This window comes from Lissotriton vulgaris, chromosome 1_1 (genome assembly GCF_964263255.1).
Source record: "Lissotriton vulgaris chromosome 1_1, aLisVul1.2, whole genome shotgun sequence".
Lineage (NCBI taxonomy): Eukaryota > Metazoa > Chordata > Amphibia > Caudata > Salamandridae > Lissotriton > Lissotriton vulgaris.
In genome coordinates this window covers 1,487,814,717-1,487,841,979 of record NC_141685.1, presented here as the reverse complement: position 1 = coordinate 1,487,841,979, position 27,263 = coordinate 1,487,814,717, and the positions used below count along the sequence as shown (strand labels likewise).

At 45.6% G+C, this 27,263-nt stretch overlaps 1 protein-coding gene across 1 annotated transcript in view; it reads left to right on the top strand.

Annotated features, from left to right (window-relative positions):
- GSAP (gamma-secretase activating protein) overlaps positions 1–27,263 on the top strand; it is a 764,805-nt gene that overhangs the window by 557,371 nt on the left and 180,171 nt on the right. Inside the window, exons 22-24 of the mRNA XM_086967359.1 lie at positions 8,975–9,006; positions 16,239–16,300; positions 25,626–25,721. Coding sequence (XP_086823485.1) covers positions 8,975–9,006; positions 16,239–16,300; positions 25,626–25,721 — 190 coding nt within the window. The remainder of the gene's footprint in view (positions 1–8,974; positions 9,007–16,238; positions 16,301–25,625; positions 25,722–27,263) is intronic.

Here is a 27,263-nt window from a genome sequence, read left to right as displayed (position 1 = left end):
GGCCCACGCCGAGGACCTTGAAAACCGGTCCAGGCGGAACAACATTCGGGTCCGCGGAGTGCCGTCTGGTGAAGAGGGGGAAGACGTGACGGCATATCTGGTGGCCCTCTTCCGAGCGATCCTGGGAGAGCCGGAGGACTTTCGGATTCGCATTGACCGGGCGCACCGGGTGGGTCGCCCCCGCAGGGCAACGGCGCCCGCACCGGACATTTTGGCATTCCTCCCGAACTTTCCTTTGAAGGAGCGGATCCTCCGTGAGGCGCGAGGGCAGCAGCCTTTTCGATTCCGGGACCATCCTGTGACACTGTTTCAGGACTTATCCACAGTCACGTTACAGAAAAGGAAATCTTTCAAGATCGCTACGGACTTCCTCCGGGAGCATGAAACGCAGTACTCCTGGGGGCACCCCTTCCGACTGATCTTCAGGTGGAATGGGGTCTTACATCAACTTCGGTCCCTTCACGATGTTTGCGAGGTGCTGGGCCTCACTGCAACGGACATGGATACCCCGGCCCCGCGACGGAGACGTAGCAATCGTAACGGCTGGCAACGAGCAGAGGGGGGGACCTCTCCCCCGGCGGAGCGCCCGGGCTCGCCTGCAATCCGGGCTGAAATGGCGGCTGCCATCCAGGAGGCCTCCAGAGTTGCGGCGAATGGCGAAGTGGCCTTGACGGCCTGAACTTACTCCGGGGGGAGTCTACTTTAGCACATTCTTATTGCAGGTGCGGGGTTTCGGGGGGTGGCATGGGAGGAAGGGCGAGTGCAGAAGGTGGTGGCTGGACGTCCACTAGGTTGACTTTCCACGGCCTTGCCCGTTTGGGCCGGACTGGGACAATGGTTTTTGTGAAAAGTTCGAGAAGCGAGGGAAGGGGATGGGGCAGGCGGGCAGCTGTTTCGATTTTGGGACCTAGTCGGGGGGTCAGAAGCGGGGGGTGGTGTGGTTTTGTTGGGGTTGGGGCGGGGAGGGGGTTTTGGGTTGTGGGATGTTGGGGTTTGGGGACTGTACTGTGCCAATGGTTGATTCAACGTTGCTCTGTTTTGGGGTCTCGAAGGGTGCCTTCTGTGTTTGCTGACCAGGCTTCGCCTACTGATATGTGCTTCCGGACCTCTTTCTTAGATGGCTCTTAAGGTGCTTACTCTCAATGTGAAGGGGCTGAATAACCCGGTTAAGCGGCGGGCAGTGTTATCCTTGTTGGAAAACTCACAGGCGGATATCTGCCTGTTGCAGGAGACCCACTTGCTGGCTAAGGACTGCACGCGGATGCGAACCCCCAAGTTCCCCACTCAGCTTTTTTCCTCAAGCACTTCCAAGACGGCAGGGGTGGCCATTTTGTTCTCTAGGAGGTTCAGGGGCGAGGTTGTGGGCAAGGTAGCGGAACAGAAGGGAAGACTCCTGGTATATAGAATCAAGGTGGGGGGCTTAGCACTGACTGTAGGCTCCATTTATTGCCCCAATGATCATCAGGACCAATTCTTACACAGGGCCTTGGACGATGTTGCATTCACCTCTGATAGGCACATAGTGTTGGGGGGTGACTTGAATCTGGTTTTTGACGCGGCTCTGGATAGGTCTGTGCAGCGGCGCCTGCAGTTGGGTGAGCTCTCGGGCTCGATTCGAACTCGACTTGCGGAGCTCGATCTGCATGACATGTGGCGAGGCCTCCACCCCACCACCCGCGCATACTCTTATTTCTCACACGCCCACAGATCTTATGCGCGCTTAGACCACCTCCTAGTGTCGGGCCCGCTGCTTCTCTTGGCTTCGAATGCAGACATGGGGGTCCTTTCTCTTTCTGATCACGCCCCAGTTGAGGGCACTTTCACTCTTCCGCCGGTGGTTCGACCGAGGGGGGTCTGGAGGCTCCGAGATACGCTTTTGCATAGGCGGTCGGTGGTGGATCAGATCAGGGCGGCCATTCTGGCTTTTCAGACTGTGAACGACAATGGGGACACCTCCCGTGCAACGCAGTGGGCGGCCCTGAAGGCCGTGCTCCGGGGCGAATTCATCGCGATTTCCGCTGCCGAGAATAGGGACCGGCAACTTAAGAGAGATGAGCTCACCCAGCAGGTGAGGGAGCTGGAACAGGTTCACCACAGGACAGGGGCCCCCAGGGTGTGGAGGCAGCTGAAGGCGGCGCGGAAGCTCCTGGCGGCCCTAGACACGGATCGGGCGGAGTACGCAGTGCTCCGCCTGAAGCACAAATATTACACAGGGGGCGATCGATGTGGGCGGCTCCTGGCTAACAAACTCAGGGTGCAGCACCAACAGCACCGAGTGAAGGAATTGCTGGACCCGGCTGGCGGTAGAGTCACGACCGATGACCACATAGCGGATGTCTTCCGCGGCTTTTATGCGGACCTCTACTCCGGGGAGCCCCCTTCGGCCCAGGCTGAGGGGAACTACCTGGACTCGGTTCCGCTTCCGTCGCTGACTCAGGAGCAGGCTCAGTATTTGGAGCGCGACATACGCATTGAGGAGGTGGTCACGGCGATATCCCGGCTCAAACTGGGCAAGGCCCCGGGTCCGGATGGCTTCATCCCGCTGTTTTACAAAACCTTCTGTCAGGAGCTGGCGCCTCTGTTGACTCGCCTTTTTAACTCCTTCGCAGAACCGGGAGCCATCCCCTCCGAATTTCTCCAGGCCACGGTCTCAGTGATCCCTAAGCCGGGCAAGGACAGGACCGCCTGTGGGTCTTACCGTCCCATTTCGCTGCTGAACACCGATTTGAAGGTGTTCACCAGTATCTTAGCGGCACGCCTGGCGTTGCATCTCCCCGGCATGGTTGACTCGGACCAAGCGGGCTTCGTGCCCGGTAGGCAAACGGTAGATAATACTAAGAGGGTGACGCACATTCTCGAGAAGGCTTCTAGGGTCCCTGGAGAGAGGATGCTCCTGTCCATTGACGCGGAGAAAGCTTTTGACAGGGTGCACTGGCCCTATCTTGAAAAAGTCCTGAGCAAATTTGGGATAGGGGAGAAGTTTCGTCACCTGATCTTTAACTGCTACCGGTTTCCATCTGCGGTGGTCCGGGTGAACGGCGGCAGCTCTCGACCCTTCCCCATCGAACGGGGCACGAGACAGGGGTGCCCGCTCTCCCCTTTGCTCTTTGCCTTGTACATGGAACCATTTGCCCAGAGGGTTCGGCAGAACCCGGACATTATTGGTGTCCAGATGGGAGGGTTTCGCCACGCGATTAGCCTGTACGCGGATGATGTCATACTGACACTGGATGACCCGCGGAGATCGCTACCGGCCTGTGTGGAGGAACTGAACTTATTCGCTGATGTGGCGGGCTTTAAGGTGAACCTGGGTAAGTCGGCCGCCCTAGACATCTCGCTTTCTGCTGCCACTAGAGTGGAACTGCAGAGGCTTTACCCTCTGAGCTGGTCCAAGGACCAGATCCCGTATTTGGGGATCCTGTTGGCGCCCTCCCTCCCGGAGATGGTTAAGGCCAATTACGCAGCTCTGGGCACTAAAATCAAGGAGGAACTGGGCCGGTGGGATAAAGGCACGCTGTCGCTACTGGGTAGGGTATCCGCGGTGAAGATGACCCTTCTGCCTCAGGTGCTTTACCTCTTCAGAGCATTACCGCTCCACCCTCCTGCGGGGTGGCTCGCGGAAACTCAGACTGCCATTGCACGTTTCGTGTGGCAGGGCCGTAGGCCAAGGATCAAGAGGAGCATCGCTATGCTCTCACCGGAATCCGGAGGGCTGGGAATACCGGATCTGCGGAAGTACTTTCAGGCCGCCCAGCTCCGGTACCTCGTGGAGTGGAGCCGGTGGGAATCGGATAAACATTGGTTGTTCCAAGATCAGGCGGTGGCGGGTCGGACTCTGCAGGAAGTCCCATTCTTGAGGCGAGCCCATCGGCCCCCCAATCTTTACGCGTCCTTGGTGACGCGGGTCCCGCTCCAGACGTGGGACTCGGTGGCGGCTAGATGCGAGTTGACTACCTTCCCCTCTCCCTTCACGCCGCTCATTGGCAACCCGGATTTCGGCCCGGGGCTGGAACAGGGAGCCTATGAACGCTGGCGGGTGGCCCGCTGCTGCACTCTGTACCACTTGTACTCCCCCGAGGGAGTTGTCTCCTTCCAGGATTTGCAGAGGGATTATGGCCTCCCGGAGACGGAACGCATGCGATACATGCAGGCGCGCCATTGGGCATTACAACCTCAAGTGCGCGACACGGCGCACAGGGAAATCACGGAGTATGAGCGTTGGTTGATAACTCGCACGTCGGACGCCAAACTGATCTCGGACCTGTATAGAATGCTGCAGCCCCCCTCATTTCTCATTCATAGCCCGGGTCGGGAACGATGGGAGCGAGAGCTTGGGCGCGAGCTGAGTCATAAAGAATGGGACCACATCTCTTACCGCGCGCGCCACTCGGCCTACCACACGGGTCTTACGGAGACCTTTACTAAAATCTCGACCTATTGGTACCGCACTCCGGAGAAACTGCATGAGATGGATAGGGCGATACCAGGGACGTGCTGGCGCAACTGTGGCGACACTGGTACACTGACGCACATACTGTGGGATTGCCCCCTGCTGGCCCCGTACTGGGAAGAGGTCCTGAGCGAAGTTGACAAATGCTTTGGGATAGAACTGCCTAGGTTCCCGGCCTATGTCCTGTTGGGGTTGCCGAATGGGTTGATGTATCCCCTTAGGTCCAAGAGGGGTAGACAGATTGCAATTGCGCTGGGGTCAGCGGTGCAGAATATTCTCATACACTGGCGCACTACAACACTTCCCTCGGTAGTTGGTTGGCTGCACAGACTGTGGCACGTTCTTGGAATGGAAAAGATGTCCTTGGTGGCCCTGGGGGATACTGATACCTTTGAGGAATTGTGGGAGCCCTTTCACAGCCTGTTATGTTCTGAGTTCCGAGAGATTACCTGCCCTAGATATCTGCGGTTGTTGAGGCTGACGCCGCCGCCGGACCCGCCTGCCTGAGTGGGTGGGGTCGGTGTTGCATAGTAGGGATTCATTGGGAGTTCACAATGGCGGAGACTGTAGATGCTGGCACAGTACAGGGGGTGGGTCGGGGTAGGGTTGTTTGGGGTTAAGTTTGGTTGGGTAGGTTTTTTGGAGCGGGGTTGTTTCTCCTCCCTTTCCTCTCCTCATTCCTCCCCTCCACTCCCCCCCCCCCTTTCCCCCCCCCCCCCCCCCCTCCCCCCGTCGTTTGTCCGTACCCACAGGTGCTGAAGCTATGATCCCGAGTTGGACGGAGCCTCTCACAAATTGTGACTGCGTTGTTGTATTGGCTGTATGATGCGCACTGGAGCGCGGATCTTGTGGGTCACCTGTTTTTTACCCCTCTGTGTCCTATCCCACCCTGCTTCAATAAAATACTTTAAACCTAAATTAGGCTACAAATGTATCAATTGAAGTACCTGCTATATCCAGCCTACTACATCAGAGTTACCATCAATTTCAGTCAGTACAATAGCTTTAATCTCATTTTGAAGTGCATTACTTTGAGGGGAAAAAGGCAGTTTTATTATGTGAAATAAAATCAGAGTTTGTGTTATTCATTTAATTTGATCAAAATAAAGGAATGGTGTTGAAATAACCGATGACATGAACTAGAGTCTTACAAGTACCGCTTTATTGGCCATCCACTCTCCCCAATGCTCTGTAACACCAACATTCTAAGGTGAGCTGCAGGTAGGGAAAACCAAGAAGGGAAAGGGGGGAACATAATGTACCATATAAGGTTAAGAGGAGAATATAACAAATAGGTTAAGGGATATTTATTTAATGTCATTTAAATGTTTTTAAATTCCAACAGGGTTTCATTATTTTAAGACATGTAACTTAAACTTAGGGGTAGCATTAGATTTAAATGGGCATGTATTAAAATAAAAGTTAGAAGTTAGGAGTATATTTGAATGTAACTATTTAAGTTAGAACTATTGATGTTTAAAGGTTATTTACTTTGATGTCTTATTTGTATTATTTAAAGGTTCGGGTTGCTATGAAGGTCAGATAAGTTATTTAATTTAAAATAAAAATTAATTGCGGAAGGAAATGGTTGGGTTAAGTACCGTTATTTAATTGACATTAAAGGGTAGGGTTGACATAACTGTTTTAGTGAGCAATTACATTTTACTTTATTAAATATAAGGGTAGGATTAGAGGTAGGAAGAGGCTCCTAAAAAATAAATATAGAATAAATATGCCAATTTTACTTTAATTCAAAAAGGTCCAAGAAGGGTCAAGGAGGTGGGGTCAAAATAGATGTAAATTTCATTAAAAACTTGCATTAACAATGTTGTTGCCATTAAAGTGATGGTATTGTTGTCGCTGTACCTGAAGGTAAAAGACCTGAACTTAGTGACCTACAGCCGTACCTCGATCATATATATACATATACGAAGGAGAGGAGAGAGCGAGGAGGCTCTTGCACACCATATACTGGTGCAAATTGCTAGATAGTAGTTTCCCTATCACTGATAAAATGTTTTCATTCCACAGAAAATTCTACTTTACCAAATGTACTATTGTTATACTAAATGCTCCTGTCTAATAATTGATCAAAAAACTAGCTTTTATAAGAATAAGGAGGTTTTGACTATATATAGAGATGTGAGAGTGGGTGCATTGTTTGACAGATACTTGGTCATCGTCATTTGGGCTGAGGTGCTCAAATCCAGCACACAGCTTGGAGATGCAGTTGTGTTGTATTTCCATTGCGTTTGTGCACCAAATTTACAGTATAGCACAACATGGGGAATAACACATGCTAAAGGATTTTGCACCTGTTTTACGTCATGCTATTGCCACAGTTTCAAATGTTGTAAGCAAGATCTTGCAAATACGTATACATTGATGACAAGGAAGTTGCATTCAAACATTCCTTAATCACCAAATGGTTAAAAATCATATGTAAGCAAAGATACCATAAGAGACCTCTTTGTAGCCACACATTCCTTGTAGTTGATTGAGTCATAGAATAGTACTGTACTTCATCAGGGCTCTTTCCCTATCGTTTGTTGCAGTTTTGTGGATATCTCAAATTTTATGTAGTCTCTATATTGAGAACATTGAAATACATTTACTACATCTAATTGGGAAGGCATGAAGTTTTCATTCTTTAATTTTCCTTTAATGTTTTCTTAGTAAATTTGATAGTAAGTAGTAGCTGATTACAGTACCCAGCTTAAAACTATTAGCTGCCAGTGTAGTCAGTAGCCAATATTCAATATGGCTCGAGTGTTGGTGAAGTCAGTTGAACGAGATTTTGTATTGTAAATGAGAAAGTTGTAGGGCTTCCATTTGGTAACCCAAGTATGGCAGCTAGAGATTAAGTGGGGCTAGGCATGTCCTAAGTCTAGTTCACAGGAATCATTATGATTAGATAACCTAGTTCAAAGAATACATTTGTTTTCTTCTCATAAAAAGTGTTAAGTATATCCTATCTCTAGTTTCAAAATCTAACTTGTTGGTGTACTTCCAAAGGGATAAGCAAGATCCAGTATTTAGAAAAGTACAGTAATTCACTTAAGGTTTGCTACTTCATAAGTGCCCTTGTTGCCTTGCTGTTAGGATCTGTAGTTTGGTCTCCATACAGGAATCAAATGAAATTCAATAAATCTTTATCCTCTGAGATTTTTATATTATTCTTTTAAAAAGTTTTTTTTGAGCAATGGTGACAAAATCAGCCAGACACATAATAGTGACAAAACCAGAGAAAACCTTTCGCTCCCTGGTGGGAAGGTGTACCTGGATCTTCCTCAAAGCTGTGGGTTTACATAAAAATCAGAAAGTCTCTTTGAACAGATGTGCAGTCAACCTGTGTATGTCACACCGCAGCATGCCGACCACACTGCATTAAATACACACATGAGCACTACAGTTATAAGGTAGTGAGATCCAACTGGGTAAGATAGGCACCACACAATGTTTACTTCTACTAAATCTAATCTTGAGAAACACTACATTCTAAGCAAAAGAAAATGAGAAGTAAAGTGGACTTGTATATAGGGGGCAAGTCACAGACGCATCCTGCCTTTGGTATGTCGTCTTTGAATCAGTGGATTCATCACTTTTTTATGCTTAAGGTACGAAGAGCCTGACAATGTATAAACTCTTTTCGGTCTTAACTCTTTTTGTTTTTATGTATCCAACTGAACCACTATTGTTTAAGGTGTTTGCTTAGAATGTGCGATTTGTTAAGATTAGAGATAGCAGCATGGAAATACATGTGGTACCTACCCAGTCACATCTCATTCTTTATCTCTAGATGCTCACCTGTGTATTCTATGCTCTGTGTAACAAGTACACAGTGTTCAGTGCAATATTGCCAGTCTCTTTAAATAGGAGAAGTGTGGCTCAATGGTTAGAGCGGCAGACCCTGATGCAGAGGTCTAGCCCGGGACCAGGGTTCAATTCCCCGCCTTGGCGGTTCTTGGGCTCAAAAATTCCACGGACCGTATAATTCTCGCCTCGGTGCCTATTCCAATCATGGAGTCCCACTCTGCAACTCTGGGCAATAGCTTGCTTAATCTCCACAACGGCCCCCACAACGCTAAGGATGCCTGGCCTCCACCTTGGGGGTGCCCAGGAGTGGACGCCTCACAGGGAAAGCCAGGATGGGTTCCACAGCGGTATTCGTACAAGCGCCTTGAGACCCTTGCGGGTGAGTAGTGCGCTATACAAGTATTAATTTACATTTACAATTTACATTTACATCTTTATGGAAAACCCCAGGCGTACCTTGCCACCAGCGGGCGAAATACAGATGTTATCTTATCATAGCCCTTAAAAAAGCAGAAGGATACAAAGGTAACATGGACCTTTCATGAGCACTTTGGTAGTAGGTAACATTTTGGTTGTCTCACTCTCTTGTAAAACAAACTGAGCGTTTCTGTTGACAGCTTAGCTGAGTACAAATGTCGCCATTTTGTAATACAGTTTGATAGTTGTTGATTACTGTGCTCTCATGTTTTTTTATTTATGTTTTTGTAGAGTGCTATCCAGACTGGAGACATGGAAGTCTGGTAGGTAACTGATTAGCAAATCCTGCCTTTTAAAATTCTGGTTGCTGTTAAAAACATTTGTGGTACCTCAAATTCTGTTAACCTTTCATTTCAAAATTGTTTATTTATCCAGCTGCCAAAGCTTGAACTTTCAGGTGCACACACATGACATTATAATGCTATTAAAGTGTTTTCGATAACTAGATATTTTATATTGTTTTTCTTTGGCAGCAGTGCAGATGGTAGGAGGACAGTCATTAACCTACATAGAGTTTTAGGTCTAGCTTCAGTGCAACTCGCACCTGATCTTTAATCTACAGCAAAATGATTCCACAGTTCTTTGCTTTCACACAAATGCATATTTATCCTCAAGGTATTTACTTGTTATGCTTCACATTACCATACAACATCCCTTAAAAGGCTTACCTATTAGCATTGGCAATTCCTGTTGAATGTGCCTGAATATTTTTTGATGTTGTGCTATTGTCTTATCTCTGTTTTCCTCTGTACATAGGGGTTTGCTAAATTGTGTTGAACATTAACATATAATCCCTCCATGGATCTTTTCTGTATGCCAAATTACTGTGATGTGCCTTTGTAGACTGTCTGATGTAGAATGTGCCTGCCATTCCTAAGATTGTTTGCTTTGTAAATGCATACTGGAGAGCAAAACAATTTGAGATTTGCCCTCAATGACAGTCATCCGTGGTAAAGGTTCGATTTCTGAGAGCTTCTATCAAGAAAATGGTCTGCACTCTGTTTCCTTTCATCCATTTTGAGACATCCGCTCAGCGAGAGCCCCTCCTCCCTTTTAAACATAACTAGCCACTAACACTTTTAGGTTTCCCTGCAGACTTTTCGGGTGACACTTTGTTGCAGCTGTCATCTTCTTAATTCTTGTTGAGGTTGTTTTCTTTGTTTGTGGTAGTTAATGCCTTGTTGGATACATTATCCTTCTCCCTGTTTCAGGGGTTAAGCGTTATTGCCTTTTCCACTATTTAGTTAGTGTTAAACGTGACTTGCGTAGGATTTTAGGACAAAGAACAGACTAGGGACAAAATGCTGAACAAATCAAACATTCACCCCCAGTCACCGATCTGGATTCAATCCATTGTTTTTTTGCTTGCCACGCCATTCCAGTTTAGACCGGGCCATATGCAAATCTGTCTTGAACCTGCTGTCCATGGGATCAATCCATTCCAAACAGCCAGGTCCTCCCAGCACCAGAAACAAACATCCTGGGATCGGTTTCGGAATATCACCCCTCACCAGCCAGGCTAGCTTGAATCTGGTGGCATTTTGAGCACAGGACCCATGTCTGATCATGGGCGAAATGCTGTACAAATCAAGCATTCACCCCGTCACAGAAATGGGTTAAATACATTGGTTTTTTTTGCCACACCATTCTAGTTTTGACCCTGCTCCCCATTTCAACAGTCAAGCCGAACTGCCAGGCCAGGTCTGTCCAGACCAGAAATAAACCCAGGGCTGTGACCTGGGGCAAGTGTTTGAAAAGCTTTAGCACTCCGTCCATTATTTTATTTTGTGATGTCGCTATGTTCGCCCGAAGTGGCTAAGGGTATCCCCCGACGTGGGTCCTGTGCTCGCTGTGCCACTGAATTAAAGCTAGCCTGCTTGATGAAGGGTGATGCTCCAAAATCGGTCCCAGGATGCTTGTATCGGGTCCAGAGAGGACCTGGCCTGGCAGTTCGAGCTGGGATAATGTGGGGAGCAGAATAACGATGGATTGAACCCAGATCTGTGACTTGGGGGGCAGGAGTGTTTGAAAAGTTTCAAGACTTCATCATTTAATTCAGTGATGTTGCTATGATTTTAGGTAATCGCTCTAATGTATCTCTGCAAGTTTATGGCCAAATATTTAGCATATTAACTTTCATTTGTATATGGGATTCCTTTTAACTCTGCATTGTCCCTAAAGGTGGGTTGCCATATTTTCTCACTGTTACCATCACAGCACAGTGGCCTTTAGGTAGGGACCTCAATTTGCAAGAGTACTCCTGTTACCTAATGGCTTGCCAGAGGGAGGAAATACTCATATTGACATGTTAAAGCTCCCCATTTAATAATGTATCCTTTTGTCTTGGTGCATTTATGGTTTGTAGATTTACAGTTACCTAATTATGCTTGGTACTAAGCTGTCATATGCAGCAGTTACTTACGCTGTTGGTCTCTGAAGTGAATGCAAGAGCTCATTTGCAAACGCCAAACAAATTGGCAAAGCTAGAGATACATATGATGCACATAACTGTGTCCAAACTGAAGTGGCATGGTGGGCAAAAGAATGATGGGCTGGAATAATGCCCCAAGTGGTTGTGAGTGGTTAGAGTTATTGCAAGCACCCTCCCATCCCACGTTTGTATGTTTCAAAGACAGAGATAACCAATCAATCCTAGGACAAAACAACGAACTCATAGCCTGGCCTACATCATCAATTGTTTTTTTGTCAGAATGCGTTCTCACTGGCTCATTAAAGCCCACGGAAATCACTCCTGATTAGCTAAACATATACACAGTCCAGATTTTTCTTCAACTATCTAAATGAAATGTGCAGCTGCCCAATTCCTGCAATGCTCATACAGGGGATTGCCACCAAAATGCTGCTGTCTCGTGTGAAGAAATTAACCACACCACTGCAATCAGTTAGGGCTTTTCTTAAACCACAGTGGAGAAGTCACTCTACTTCATAGTTCAGGAATATAGTCTAACAGCATAAGCTTCCCGTCTCCTTCCTTTTTCGACAGCTTCAGAGGTGAATATTTTGGGCATTGGAAATCATGCACCTGGTTGGTTCTTTTATTACTAACAGGCCCTGCCTGTCGAGCTGTAAACATTGTGGTGCCCTCGCCAGTGTATGCTGTAAATGTGCCCAGGATTCCACATTCTTTTGACCCTCCTCTTACGTGTTCACACGTATCCTCTGGCTGCATGATTTGATAATGGAACACAGATTTTTTAGATGCATTCAATAATCTCCATCTGGTTGCCCATTTAGAGAGCTTTGAGGGTTTCAGTTCATGAACATCGCCTAAATAGGATTCGATTATTCAGTCCCCAAGGGCTGCCTAGTCATGATGGAAAACAATTTTATAGACTCAAAACGGTTCCAAATCAGATATGATCACAGAGTCCCTTACCCCAGTATTCTGTTTAAATGACTACCTTCTCAGGGCTCAACTAGCTTGTAAAGGAGTTCTACGAGGGAATATTGGCATACAACATTTGTCTCAGCGGACGATGTAATATATCAAGTGGTAAAGTCTTTCAGCTTTCAGATGAACCTGCCAAAACATTACTCCCTCTCAAAAAACAACTTTGTGTTACAATATCTAGACACACAGCTCATTTATTCTAGGTGAGCTCTTTTGTTTGGTTGACCTTTGATAGAGGATTACTTTTTGTCTGGGAATTCACCAGACTATTTATGTTGCTCACTAATTTAGCGTGACATTAAGTCTGTATTACTTTAACTAGCATGAGTAAATTTGGAAATTTCTTGGCTAATTTAAAAACTTAGAGGCAATCTAAACCGGACGTCATTTTCTGAGTTTTTAGATTGCAACATGATGAGCAATTATTTTCTTGTGATCAGACAGCCAGATTAAATACCACAAGGTTCTTAACATTTTTAACCATATCAGAAAATCAACAAAACAAATCAGAAAAGAGTTGTGAAGATGAATTCCTGCTCTGTATTCCAATTCAGCATAGGCACTTTTTGCACAAGCTTTTTTGGGTGGATTCACCTACCCTCTCACTCCCTAGTCTGTGCACTACGCCGTCAGCACCCTGATATACTCCAGGAAATGCAAATTAACAGAACTGTTCGATATGTATAGAGGTGAATGCAATATTATACACAGCAGATCTAATATGAACAGAGACAATGACTTCTCGTTCTCCTGAGTGATTCTTCTGTATTCATAAAAGTAACAATTCAATGACCTGCTATGTTGCCTATCGCTTGTTGGCTGTTTGCTTACTTTTGACCCTGTACAGTGCTCTGCAGCCTTTTTTTGCTTGATTTGTGCTATACAAATTTTGCATACAAACCTATTTTGGGAGCTAATTAGGTTATGGTGAAAGAAGACGTGTCTCTTAAGCATATGTAAAACCGGTTTCCCAGTGCCACATATCCTAAAGTAATACAAGTTTACTATTGAAATAAAACCTGGGAACCAAGATTTCTTCTTTCTTGAAAGTTAAGCCATGTTCCCAGTTGGTAACAGGGTAAACACGGTTATTATTTGGTATTATATACCTAATGTTGCCACAACTCAGGAAATCTTGTAACATGTGCAATATTCTTCAGGAACATATACTAAACCCTAGCACAAATCACTGTCTTATGACGGACTGCAGCACAGGTCCATTGCTCCAAGCCGAATCTATTGTTAAAAGTACTGAAACAACATGGTTAGGAATTTACCAGCTTTGCACATGCAAAGTTTAAATGGACTCTCCTGGTGCAGCGCAAATTTGCCCATCCTTTACACATCACAAATATGTCATAATTTCATAACCCATACATGACATGAACGTGCATGTAGCACGTTTCTTGTTTGTTTTAACGATATTAAAATAAGTGCTGCACTTGACATTCTTTCTAAAGTGCGTCAACTGTAGGATTAGTGAATTTACTCATATTGTGTGCTTTAACCATACCAATAGAATTTGACTTCCATGATGTGGGCCTTAATTCATTATTTGACATTCACTATTTTGATGTTTAGTTGAGAAACGGAACCATCCTCACATTATGAATGTAATTTATGTTAAAAACGATTTATGTTTATGTATTGTGCGCACTAATGGTTCATATATTGAATTGAAATGTAGTTCCTAGACATACTTACACGTATACATTCAAGATTTGGCAGTATGCCATATGTAATATGAATCTAATGTAACTAGACACTTATATTGGTTTGTGATTAAATGTGAACTTGCATATTAAATGTTAACCATTGAGTTAATACTTGAAGTTGTCCTTAGTAGACTTGCTTGCTGTGCTGCATAAACAATGTTTTCCAATTTCTGATAACTTGACATGTGTTACAGGTGATTCCTTGCATTGTTAATTTGAGAAAAGTTACATTGCTGTACCTTAGAAGACCTTGTTGAAAGAGCATGGAGAGCTAAAGCGTTAACTGAAAGGCCTATTCAGCAATGTTGCAACCTAGCCTGTGTATGAGAGGACGACGTTCCCATGTCCAGTGTGCAGCAAATGTTTCAGGCTGCAATGTTTTTCCCGAATCTAAAAGACTCTTGACTGAGCTTCTGAAATGCTGACACCTTCCTACCTAATTTTTCCATGACTTGTTCTAATTTCCTTTATGGAAATTCTTTGAAAATTGAGATTCTCTGAGTTTCTAAGAACCATCCTCTTAGCTTGGACTCTGATTTAGAAGAATTACTTATGTAAAGACGAGAAAACGTGAGATTTTGTTCTGAACATCAAATCCTGTGTTACTGTTTTGCCCGATATTGGTCTGCCTCAATTTTGTCCGGCGGTTGGGCTTTCTCGTTGTTATCCTGTATCTCTACAGCATAGCTCTAAGAATCGTGTACTTAAAGTTGATTGCTAATTTGTAATAAACCTTCGTAACTAAGGTTACCAATTCATGGTCCTTATTGTGTAGCCAAACATGTTACACTGTTAGTTGCTTTTGATTGATAAAATGCGAACTCTCCTCACCCCTCATTGCGGATAAGAAAAGCCCATCGGAGGAAGATAAATGGTAGGATAGTATGCCCAATGCGCTGTTTCACTGATAATAGTTTTAAAAAAGGCAAGTCCCCGATTGGCCTAATTCTCTCACCCCACACATCCACATGCAAACTTTTTATGCTGGTTGCAGTATTTACAGAAGTTGTTTTTACTTTGTATTATAAAGGCAATACAAATGCATGAGTTTTTTTTAAGTGTATTGTGAGGTACATTCGTCAGTTTGTGAATTGATTCCTTTATGGATGATTGGGAGTCTGTTGTAAAATATGAACTTCTTAAGGTGCACTGCTACTGGTCTGTATAGATGGCAAATTCTAAATACTTGCTCATTCTATTGTGTGAAATCAGTCCATCTACACACCTAACGTGCCAGAGCGGTTGCATTGCCAAAGTGCTCAGCAGTTTCTTAGAAGGCAGTGTGTACAATTTGTATGATATTCTGTGCCACGAAATCAGATTTTTTTCTACAATGTTGCTTGGAAAGGACCAATAGGATCAATGCCTCACTGACACTCTAGATCGCTTTTCTGCAAATATTTTTAAAAGAGCCAGATTTAGGGCCAGATGTTCGACCAGTTTTTGTGTGCGCAAACGGGTTTGCGACCCGTTTAAGCAGGAACAAACCTACATGGCCATGTACAACCACTATTTTGCGACTCATAAAAAATTGCGACTTGCAAAATAGTCTTTTGTGACACGCTATTTGGAAGGGGTGTTCCCTTCCCAATAGCGACTCTCTAGTCATTTATGAATGTTTTGTGACTGCAGTTGCGTTCGCAAAACGCTCACAATTTACCGCTCTCTTCAAGAGGGTGGTGATGGAGGCGCAAAGTTGTGACTGGCCACTACCTGCTCTTAAAAAATAAAACTAAAACGTTGCATTTTTTAAAAATTAAATGTATCCTGTTTTCCTTTAAGGAAAACGGGCTGCATCTAAAAAAAAAAACTGCTTCATTGACCAGCAGTCCCAGACATGGAGGTCAGCTGAGCCCAGCAGGCCACCATTCCTGGGGGGGCCAGCAATTCCCAATGTGGTCGCAAATTCCAAGTGGCTCATTAATATTCATGAGCCTCGCATTTTGCGACCTCATTGGGAATCGCAATCAGTGTCTCTGACACTGTTGTACATTCCAAATTGCGAGTCGCAATTTGTGACACGCAATTGAGCGCAAATTGCGAGTTGCAATTTGGAATGGTCGTATATCTAGCCCTTAGAACGCTGCACTTTAAGCTTTGCGGTTGCCTTTGCTAAACTAGTGTTTACATCAGAGGAACTAGTCTGTTGTCTGGTCTGGCTAGGTGTCTCAATCTTTAAAGAGAATGGCTCCCTGACTAAATAATTGGAACATTATGAGGCCATTGTTGCACTCCTTGTGTGGTGCAGATTAGGAAGGAAAAGACAGTTTATTTTGGAACAAGATTTGCTACATTTTCTATATGTGACGGTTGTTGACACTTTTGAAAGTAATGTTGTAAACTAACTTCAGTTATAATTCTGTTACAGAGCCAAGGCTGGTTCCTCTCTTTCTAGAAGAAGACTACCATCAAAAGGAACTTGTTGGGCTGGTATGTACTACAAAATAGTGGTTACCACAATTAGGAATTTTCACTGTGATCTTGGAAACTTAACATACTTCCTCACAGCCTCGTTCCCTGACTTGCAGAGTTACATGGTATCTTTTTCTGTGCCGTTTAGAAGCTGCTCTGACTGCTTTCAAAAGCAAGAAACATCTAAAGACAATTATGGCTAGATTATTGTTTAGGGTGTGTTTGCTTTGCATTCCTCTGTGTTCAGTGGCTGTGAGTGAACACAGAAATAATGACATTGTTCCCATTTCAGTAATGTACAATTACTTACAGGAACATTTATACATTGTATATGATTAGTAGTCTTGCATTTCATTTTGAATTGTCCTTTTAAAACTTCAAAAGTATGCCTGAGTCAAAATCAGGTCAGGCTAGAATATCTGCACCAAATCAGTTCTAAAAGAACAGTGTTTTGATTCACTGTGAGTGTATAATACTGCTGTTGCTTAGCAACAACATTCTGAAATAACCAATACATTTATAGATCCAGTGGCACACACATCCATTGTTTAAACAGATCACTGTGTCCGTGCCTGTGGGTGGCAGCCAGCAATTAGTAGCCCCTGAATAAAACATTAGCTAGCTATCACGCCAAGAATTTTCAATTCTATTAATGACACTGAGGCGAGGATTATGCTTTCTCTTTCATTTATTGCTACGCACAGCAGCCAATGAAATTTAGTATTGTATATCAAAAAACTACATTTCCCATGATGCAAAACAACACATCACATCCTGTCATAGCCCATAAGAGCAAGCCAATACCGGATATCCTCCTCTTCCTTTGCTTCGAACAGTAAGTCCATAAAATAACTTAAGTCCAACAATAACATCCTTCAACGTGGAAGAACAGCCAACTGGAAAGAAACTAGTTTTTCAACAGGAAGCATATTTAGTCCATCTTCTCAGAACCTGGAAGAATGAGAAATAGAGCTCGTAAATTCTGCTTTAAATAGACCATAAAGTCATAGGTGGGCAAAACATTAAAATACATGTAATAACCGGGTGGGATAATCCTCGCCTCCGTGTCCTTAATTGAATTGAAAATTCTTGGCGCGATAGCTAGCTAATTTTTTATTCTACTACGGGACTAGAGGCTTCGTATTATGCTAGTTTAACGCTGCTGAAACACTACAGAGGAAATATCACCCACCGGTTTGTAATAAAACTGTTTGAAAGTAGATTCTGAGGACTAATCCGCAGAATGCATAATGTCCTGCACAGTAGATCCTAACATAAAACTCTTAGAGGCCATGTCTCCACAAACAGAGTGCGCCCCAAAAACTTGAGTATCAATACCCGCCTCTTACATAAAATATTTGAACCATCTGGCTATAGTAGCCGCAGTAACAGGCTTGAATGGCTTCAGCAAAGCAATCAGTAATTGTGTTACTGATGGTCGAATAGACCTCGTACATTCCTCATAGGCCTTAAGGCATTGCACTACACAAAGCTTAACATTACTTGGAAAAGCATGGTAATCAACACTTCGAGACATTGTCTTGGTCCTGGCCGTATTATTAAAAGAGACTCCTTCCGGAGTAAATACTCTACCTGTAATGTCCAAAGCTTTGACATCCGATGACCGTCTACATGCCGCAAGACATAACAGCGTAGCCAACTTGGCCGAAAGTTGTTTCCTTGTCAACATGTCAATTTGGGGCCAGCATTAAACAGGGAAAGAACTAGAGAGACATCCCATAAGGAAGTATACTTAGGTTTGGGCGGATTTGCTACTCTAATACCTTTCAGAAGCTTACAAACCAGCAGATGCATACCTACAGGTTTACCTCCAAATTGAGAATGACCTGCCGAAATAGCGGAATGCAAATTATTAACAGAACGATATGCTAAACCCTCCGAAGCTTTCAGAGAAAGAAAGTTCACAATGCAGGGTAGTCCCGCCCCCACAGGATCCACGTGTTCCATGCGCCAACGAACCCAGCCCTTCCAGGCTGAAGTGTATCTCTTTCTGGTGGAAGTAGCCCAAGCTTGATTGATAAAGGCTGAAGCTTGCTCCGAAAACCCTGGCATTTGTCAACGTTGCCGGAAAGTCTTCAGGCCATCAGGGACAGATGCCCCGACATTACCATCGGGTGCATCTCTCCATGAGGGCCCTGGAGCATTATCCGGGAGTCCGGAATCTTCCTGGGGAAGTTGCAGCTCACCTCCAGAAGACTCGGGAACCAAGGCTGCGACTTCCGGAGGGGAGTCACTAAGATCACTTCCGCCCTCTGCCGCGTTATCTGTGTATGCACTCGAGGAATCAATATGAATGGAGGAAAGGCATAATTCAGAGACTGGGACCAGTCCTAAGTGAAGGCATCCGTTGCCAGAGCCAACGGATCGGGTCTCCAGCTGAAAAAGTGAGACATTTGCTAATCCTGGGATCCTAAAGATCGAGAAGTCTACAAGAGCCTGTTACGAGAATCCAAAAATAGAGTGATTAAGGAAAAACAGGATGACTTTACCAACTTAACCTGTTCTCTAACATCTTCTAAAGAGCTCTTTAAAATCGTGGACTCGCTATGCTCTCTCCAGGTACCAGATCCTGTGGTTGTCTCACAGGAGCTATGTAATAACATATCAGACTTCTTCTATAAAAAAATAGATGATATCTATATAGCTCTACAATCACAGAGGAACTCTCTGAGTGATGAGGACTTCTCTCGAATTAAACTGCTGGAATCTTGGAATAAAGATGCCCCCCAGTCCCTCAATCATTTCCCTGCTCTCTCTTTGGAGGGACTCAATCTCCTTTTAGACAAGACGAAATCGTCTTCCCCTCTGGACCCAGTTCCTTTGAAATTACTAAAGGACTGTAGGGATATCATTCTTCCTCCGATGCTGGAAGTAATGAATGGAGCCATGGAACAAGGTACTTTTCCATTAGTTTGGAAGAAAGCTATTGTAAAGCCTCTTCTGAAAAAGTCCACCTTGGACCCCGGCATACTGAAGAACTTCAGACCCATATCCCTTCTGCCGGCCCCTGCTAAGATGTTGGAGGCTCATCTGAACTCGCATCTTTCTAACTTCCTCGATGCTTCAGGCTTCTTGGATGGGTCCCAACATGGCTTTAGAAAGCTGCATAGCACGGAGTCTGCTTTGACTAAAGTCATGGATAACATCCGCAGGAAAGTTGATCTGGGTCAAACCACCGTGCTGGTACTACTGGACCTTACAGCAGCATTCGACACCCTGTCTCCCCTTACTTTAACATCCAGGTTAAGGAAGGCAGGGGTAGAAGGACCGGCCCTCAGTCTCCTGAGCTCCTTCTTATATCAACGAGAGCAGCGTGTCATGCTAGGAGAGTACCTCTCCCCTGCTAAGTCTTTGCAATGCGGGGTGCCACAGGGGTCGGCATTGAGTCCGACCCTGTTCAACATCTACGTGGCCCCCCTTGCAAGACTAGTAAGATCTCAGGGGATGGAGGTAGTGTCGTATGCCGACGACACGCAGATTATGGTATCCCTGACCCACTCTGTGAATGTCGCCAAGTCAAAATTTAGGTCCTGCATGCAACTTGTTGCAGAGTGGATGATTTCCAACTCCCTAAAGTTGAACGGGGACAAGACAGTGGTCCCTGTCTTCGGCAAAGACCAGGGCATGTGGTCAGGTGAGTGGTGGCCTCCATCCTTAGGCATCTGCCCCACACCCACACAATCTGCCAGGAACCTTGGTGTCATTTTTGACACCCAGCTTTCTATGGAGCTCCAGGTCAATAGAACGGTGGCCACCTGTTGGGGCGTCATTAGGACTCTGAAAAGGATCGTCCACTATCTTTCCCCACAGGCACGGAAGCAGGTTGTGATCGCTCTTGTTGGCTCAAGGCTCGATTACTGTAATTCACTTTACGCCGGGGCCAACAAGGGCCTTCGGCAGCGCCTGCAGGTCATACAAAATGCGGCAGTGCGTTTTGCCCTTGCCCTGCCTTGGCTGTCATCTATGACCTTGGCGAGGAAGAATCTCCATTGGCTTCCTATTCCCTCAAGGATCATGTTCAAACTTCTCTGTCTTACATACAGTGCCCTAATTGCAGGTCTGGCTGATGCCCTTGGATCCCTACTCACTAGGTATGTCCCGAGCAGATGCTTACGCTCCAGTGAGCTTAACCAACTGGTAATCCCTCGTGCCAAGAAGGCTAATTGGGGGAGTAAAGCCTTTTCCATTCTGGCACCCCAGATGTGGAATACACTTCCCCTTGAGATCAAGTCACTGCCTTCACTTGACCTTTTTAGGAAATCATTGAAAACTTGGCTTTTCATTAAAGCATACCAGTAAGCTCTGATTCTGATCGCTGACAGCTAGTTATTTGAGTTAGGCGCCTTGACGCCCATTGGGCATAGTTGCGCATTACAAATGCCATTTCATTCATTCATTCATTCAACCTGGACGCAAAGAGGTCGATCTGGCATGGCGCCCAGATCTCTTGTAACCAAAGAACTACATGCGGTTGGATTTGCCAGTCGCTGAAGTCCTTGAGATGGCGCGAGTGCCAGTCCGCCACCCCGTTCAACTGGCCTGGAATATATTTGGCTATGACCGATATCTGGTGGCTTAGGCAATAGTGCCAGAAGTCCTTCGCCATCTCTACTAGCATGGAGGATCTTGTGCCTCCCAGTTTGTTGATGTAGCGAACTGCTGATATGTTGTCCATTTGTAGTAGGATGCAACACAAGACTTTCTTGGGTGACAACGTCCTGATCGCGAATGAGCCGGCGAGCAACTCTAGGCAATTGATGTGGAGGTCTGGTTCTTGAAGGGACCATCTTCCGCCTGTGGAAAAATTTCCGCAGCGCGCCCCCCAGCCCCAACGGCTGGCGTCGGATTCTATGACGATTTCTGGAAGGGAGACGAAAATGGCCCAACCGTTCCACGCCTCCACATGGCTTAACCACCACTGGAGTTCCAGGCTGACCACCGATGACAGAGGAACCAGGTCCGTGTATGAGATACCTTTCTGCAGATGCTGAATTTTTAATCTCTGAAGGACCTGATAATGAAGTGGACCCGGAAAGATCGCCTGAATAGAGGACGCCAGGAGACCCGGTATCCTGGCAATGGCTCTCAGTGAGACTGTCTGTTCCTTCTGTATGTCGCACAGTTTGGAACGGGGGAGGCTCAACTGAGCCGCATGAGAATCTATGACAAAACTCAGAAAGGCTATTTTCTGTGATGGACAAAGTACGGATTTGGCTTTGTTGACCACAAACCCGAGACCTTGCAGCGTAGCAATGGTCATGCGCAGGTGTTGTGCCGCCATCTCTGGCGACTGCGTCATGATCAGTATATCATCCAAATACACTATCATGCGAATCCCTTGCTCTCTGAGGTAGGCTACCACTGGCTTCAACACCTACGAAAGTCCGAAAGGAAGGTTCAAATATTCGTACCACTGGTCTCTCCACTGGAATTGCAGAAACCTCCGATGTGGAGGAAAAATCTGAACAGATAGGTAGGCGTCCTTCAAATCCAGACGGACCGTCCAGTCCCCCTGTTTCAGAAGACCTGCCAAGAGATGGATACCCTCCATCTTAAAATGCTTGGAGACCATGTAGTGATTGAAATCTTTCAAATTGAGTAGCAGCCTGTAACCTCCGCCCTTCTTCTAAACCAGAAAAATATTGCTGCAGAAACCGTGAGGGCCCTCGTCGCAACGTGCTATCGCATGTTTCTGCAGCAATTCTTCGATTTCTAAATCTAGGAAAACGCATTCTGTTTGGGAAAAAGACAGCTGCCTGGGCCTTCTGTCCTGAAAGGGAACCTGAAAGAAATCTAGATGAAAATCCTGAAGTTTCTCAAATCCAAGCATCCTGAGACAATTGAGCCCAATTGCGAAGAAAGTATCAAATAAGACCCCCAAAAGGAAGTGGGCAAGTGTCTGGAGCACTCACCTGAAGATTCTGAGACCTGGAAGCCACCACGGAAGGCTGCACTGTTAAAACGCCTCTTGTTGAAACGTTGCCTGGTAGGGTAGAACGTCCCCCCACGGGTGGAATCCCAATGGCCTCTACCTCGGCCAAAGTCGCCTCTCTGGGGGCCTTGGAAAGACTGACGGCCAAACCAGCGTCCCCGGCCTCGTCCGGCCCTGTTAAGAACACCAGCCTGAAAGACTCTCTTGATTCCCGACTGGGCTTTGTCGAGTATTGTGAAGGTGCCCACGTGCTTAGTCACATTCTTCACAGAACGCTCACTGAATAAATTGCCATCCGCCAGGGGACCAGGTTCCGCCGCTGCCAGCTCGGTGAGGTTGGAGTCCATCCTCAGAAGTAGGGACTTAAGGCGCTCTGTGGATATTGCGAAATTAGCGTTGCCCAAGAGGCATATCGCCCTCTGGGTCCAACCTGCCAGAACATGCAGGCCAATCGCCGTACCTGATTCTTGCGCCTCCAAGGCCGTCTCCAAGATTTTGGCCAGGGGCCCACAACGTCCAGGAGCTTATCCTGGCACCCCCTCCAGGCACGATCAATGCCCTTTTTAGGGTATTTTGTGAACTTTTTTAGAAAGGTCAACATTCTAGAGTCTATGTCGGGTGTTTCGGTGACCTTATCGGCAATGTCTGGCCTAGGGCACTCTGACTGAGTCTATTCCTCACCTCCTTGTCGAAACTCTTACTGAGGTTGTCATGTAGATAAACGGCAACCTCCGGCTCTGGAAGCCAATCGGAGGATCTCGGATGGACAATGTCTGCCGGGTTGAAGGTAAAGGGGTGGACACAGGTTGTGCATGCTCCACATTTTTGGACTTCTTAGTCTTCTTCCTAGGAGGAGATTCGTCAGGGGTGTCAGTATCAGTATCAGTATCAGTGTCCGGAGCCTTGGACTTACTGGAGTCAGGGGCAGGCAGTGAGGACAAGGGATAGGAATGAGGCCAGGATTCAGTTTGAGAACCAGAAGACGCACCGTCCTTCTTAGGGACTGTAGGCGTAGTGAACCAATGGAGCTTAGTAAATTTCTCTAAGTGCGTAGTGATAGGTTTTAAAGCAGTTGCAAATGCTTGTTGAACGGTTCCCGGAACTGTCTTCTCCAGGGCCTTGTTAACGGAATCCTGGACCGAGGCGTCCAGGGCCTCAACAATATTATCCTCAATGGAAGGATTAGTCACTTCCTCTTCATAAACAGCGTCATCCTCCTCATGGGTAACCCAATCCTCCATGGTGGTGCCAAATTTATTAATGGACCTGCTCATGAGGCAATATATATGGAGAGGAGTAAATGGGGGAGCCAACCCACAGCACAAACAAATCACCAGATACCTAGCTCCTCAGCCAAAGCTGTAGCCAAGTTCTTGCAGCCCTTAGGGCGTAGGTGGAGCAAAGAGCAGTAAAAGAGTACCCAGGAGGTGTTCCCTCCAAGCCCAGCCTTTTTTTGCAGCCAGCCAGGCGTAGGTGTTCTGCTCAGTAAGATTCCTCGGTGGAATGGCCAGAAAAAACTACAAAAATCCGACCAAAAACGTGCCCAATTGGGCTACGCACATCGTAACCAAAGGAAAAAATGAAACTAGAAGCTCCCAGCGCTTCCGGCCAATGAGGGAGGGCCTCTGCGCTCTAAAATACGGACATATTACCCCTGGTTTCGGCGGGGCGGTACCGGTGACCGGGAACCTTTCAATCGGCCTGCAGCGGCCGCTGTCAGCAAAGTACTCGCCGCGCAGGTAAATCAGCATGGAGACATGCCGAGAGCGTCGCGTGCCCACCCACAGAGCAAGAGAGAGACGCAGGCATGTACATCTCTGCGCGATGCTTGCGCTGCCCAGCAAACCTCCTGCGGCCCCCAGGGACACACCGGCAAGACGTGCGCATACCCCCGGTGACAGCGGAGTGTCGCGGTCTGCCGAACTCCAAGAGAATAGTGCAAAAACAGAAATATATCAACAGTGCGAAAAAGCAGCATATGCAAAATACAGCAATATTAACGCGACAACGCGTAGAATGAACGCTCAAGCTGTGCAATCAAACACATTAGCATAAATTGAAAACAACAAATAACTGCACTTAACTGGCTGCGTGAGCAGCAAAGAAAGAGGAGGATATCCGGTATTGGCTGGCTCTTATGGGCTATGATGTGATGTGTTGTTTTGCATCATGGGAAATGTAGTCTTTTGATAAACAATACTAAATTTCATTGGCTGCTGTGTGTAGCAATAAATGAAAGAGAAAGCATAATACGAAGCCTCCGGTCCTGTAATAGAATCATCGTTGTAGATGCTCAGCGAGCTGCACTTCTTAAGCAATAAAGAGGGAAGCGCAGTTCTAATGTTCTGACAGCTTCTCTCACGCACACCAGATGACCTGGGAAATCTAAATCTTCTTGAAGGGTGGGAGATGCTTAAAGGAAGGATAGCTGAATTGGCTTGATAAATTGGCATCATCTATTCTTTACTATACTATGCACGTATTGCAAGGTGTGTATGTTTTGGTGACATGCAAAATTTTGTCTTAAAAAATGTTAGTAAACATGTGTCACTGCCTTTGCTCCTGTACTGTAGTTCACTGTACAAATCACTGTTACATCCATCTGGCCAGAGATTAATCTTTCTGTCTGTTTCCCTCATTCACTCTTTTCCAAAAGTGTACGTTAAAGCTTTACAGATGCACTTTTGGGGTGCTATGTTGCACATGATCGTATATTACTATTTTTTTTATTCTGAATGCCATTTAGTATCTCTCATGGTGCAGCGCTTGACCATAGTCCTTTTGAAGTATGAGACTGGTGACAGACCCATAAAATGTTATCAGGGTCCTAATGTAGCCCTTGTCCCTTTTGTGGCTCAGGGTAACCTTCTTGAAGTGGTCTTGCATTGGGTGTATGATCTGTAGTGGTTCCTAAGGCTTCTTCATTTGGGCTCTCAGAATCCTACTCTGATGTTGAAGTTATTGTGTACTCCACAGATGCAGTGAATTTGGTCTCTGAGTGGATCTGCCGGGAACTGGCATCTTTCCATTATCTTTGGCATAAAGATGAGAATTATTAATGTTATTTTTTTAACTGTAATTTCTGCATCCTCAGTTTTTTCCAGAACCTTTTGCTGCAAAAATGTCCTGAACATTGAGCATATGTCCCTGCAGATTTCCACAGATTGTCTTCTGATTGGCATTGCCTTAGTATTAAGAAGGCTGGGGAGGAGGAATGTTAGGTTGCACATTCTGCACAGCCAAGCCAAGCAGTTAGACACGTTTTAATTTCAGTCTGTGAGATCTGTCAGTTGCCTTTCTTCATTTCATTTGGTTACTTATTGTAATAAAGAAGATCATAAAGTAAAGAATCAATAATATAATTTACAATGTAGTACATTCTTTTCGCAGATAGTTGTCAAATTAAAAGCTCACCTTATGAAAAATATGCAACATTTAAGGAAGAATGAAATAGACGGGATAGTTATCACCTATGTGTCAACGTTGGTAAGTGGCTAGTTTAAGTGATTCTAACTTTTTACGTCTGGCTAATGTTTTGGCTTCTCCCCAGACTGTTTCTCCCAAAAAAGTCATACACATGTAGATACCCTTTGTTCACTGGAACAATTGATTGTTCTCTTAAATTGTCATTCACATTTGCCTTCCCGACCCCAGCATACTGCATGGAGTAAAAGGTCAGCCTGTTTTACCCATTTGCTCCCTTCTCTAACAGCACAAAGCCTATGCACAGACAAATCTGATTCAAAGTGTGTTTTATTTTTTTATATTAACTTTAAATACCTGCTCTTTATTTTGCCTGCTTTGGGTGCCCAGTTAGATGATGGTGATGTATTTGCAGTCCCTTTTTCATGTCTAGCATAGAGACAGCTTTAGTTGTCACTAGCCTCATGTTTTCAACAAATTCTCAATAAAAATACATACATGTATGTATACACAGAGAAGCTTTCAGTCAGCCCTCTTCATTCAGTGGTCTGAATGCTGTGGCGGATGGCATGTATAGAGGGTGGCAGGGTGGGTGAGACAAAAATAGAAGTAAAAAAATAATTACACTTATCTTCGTGGCGCGACGTCCTCCTTGCTCTGATCTTCTCCAGGTAGGTAGGCTCCAACGCGGAACCCAGGAAAATGCATTAACAAATCCAGGCATTGCTCAAATGCAGCATGAGAGGAGCACCGAAGGAGCCTGCTCGCTCCGATCGAGCGAGCTGGCTCCTTCGGTGCTCCCGAGGACACTAAAGCCCTATGCTTTCTCTAACCCAGCTGTCTTAGATATCTGGTTTAGAGAGGTTTAAAATGTGTGTGCCTGGCTGGCCATCTCAAGATGACCGGCCAAAGAAACATGTGCACTGTAAAGTTAAAGTGCCCTGCACATCACTTCTCTCTGCTGCTGCCAGTTAGCAGTGGAGCGTAGTGTTTTGCTGTTTTTTGCAAACATGTGCTTGCCACCTTTAGATTCTGATTTTGTCACACTAATTTGGAAGAGTATGCCCAGACGTAGGTCCCGTGCTCACTTCACCACTGGATTAAAGCTAGCCTGGCTGTTGAAGGGTGATGCCCCTAAACCGGGTGCTTGTTTCCGTTCCAGGGAGGACCTGGCTTGGCAATTCTGGCTGGAATGTTCCCAAAAGGAACAGGGTCAAGACTGATTTGCATATGGCTGGGTCCAAACTGGGGTGGCGTGCTGAGCAAAAGAATGATGGATTAAACCCAGATCCTTGTGACTGGGGGTGAATGTTTGCATTGTTCAGCATTCCATCCATCAATTGTTTCTGTTACCTTTAGATGGTAGCATTTTTAATTCTTTTAATTTTCTTAACAATAAATAAATAAATAAATTGTTAGAGGTTTGCCAAAGTGAGGCTTATTGGCTTCATCAGTAGTTGTTATAGTTGTTGTTATTAAGTGTTTAATTCTCATGTCACTGTAGCTCTCTTTAATTTGAGTCCTATTTAGGTGGTGAGTCAAACCTTTCACCTTCCAAATATGAATATGCATGGCACAAGTGAAAGGCTTGTATCTTGGAAAACT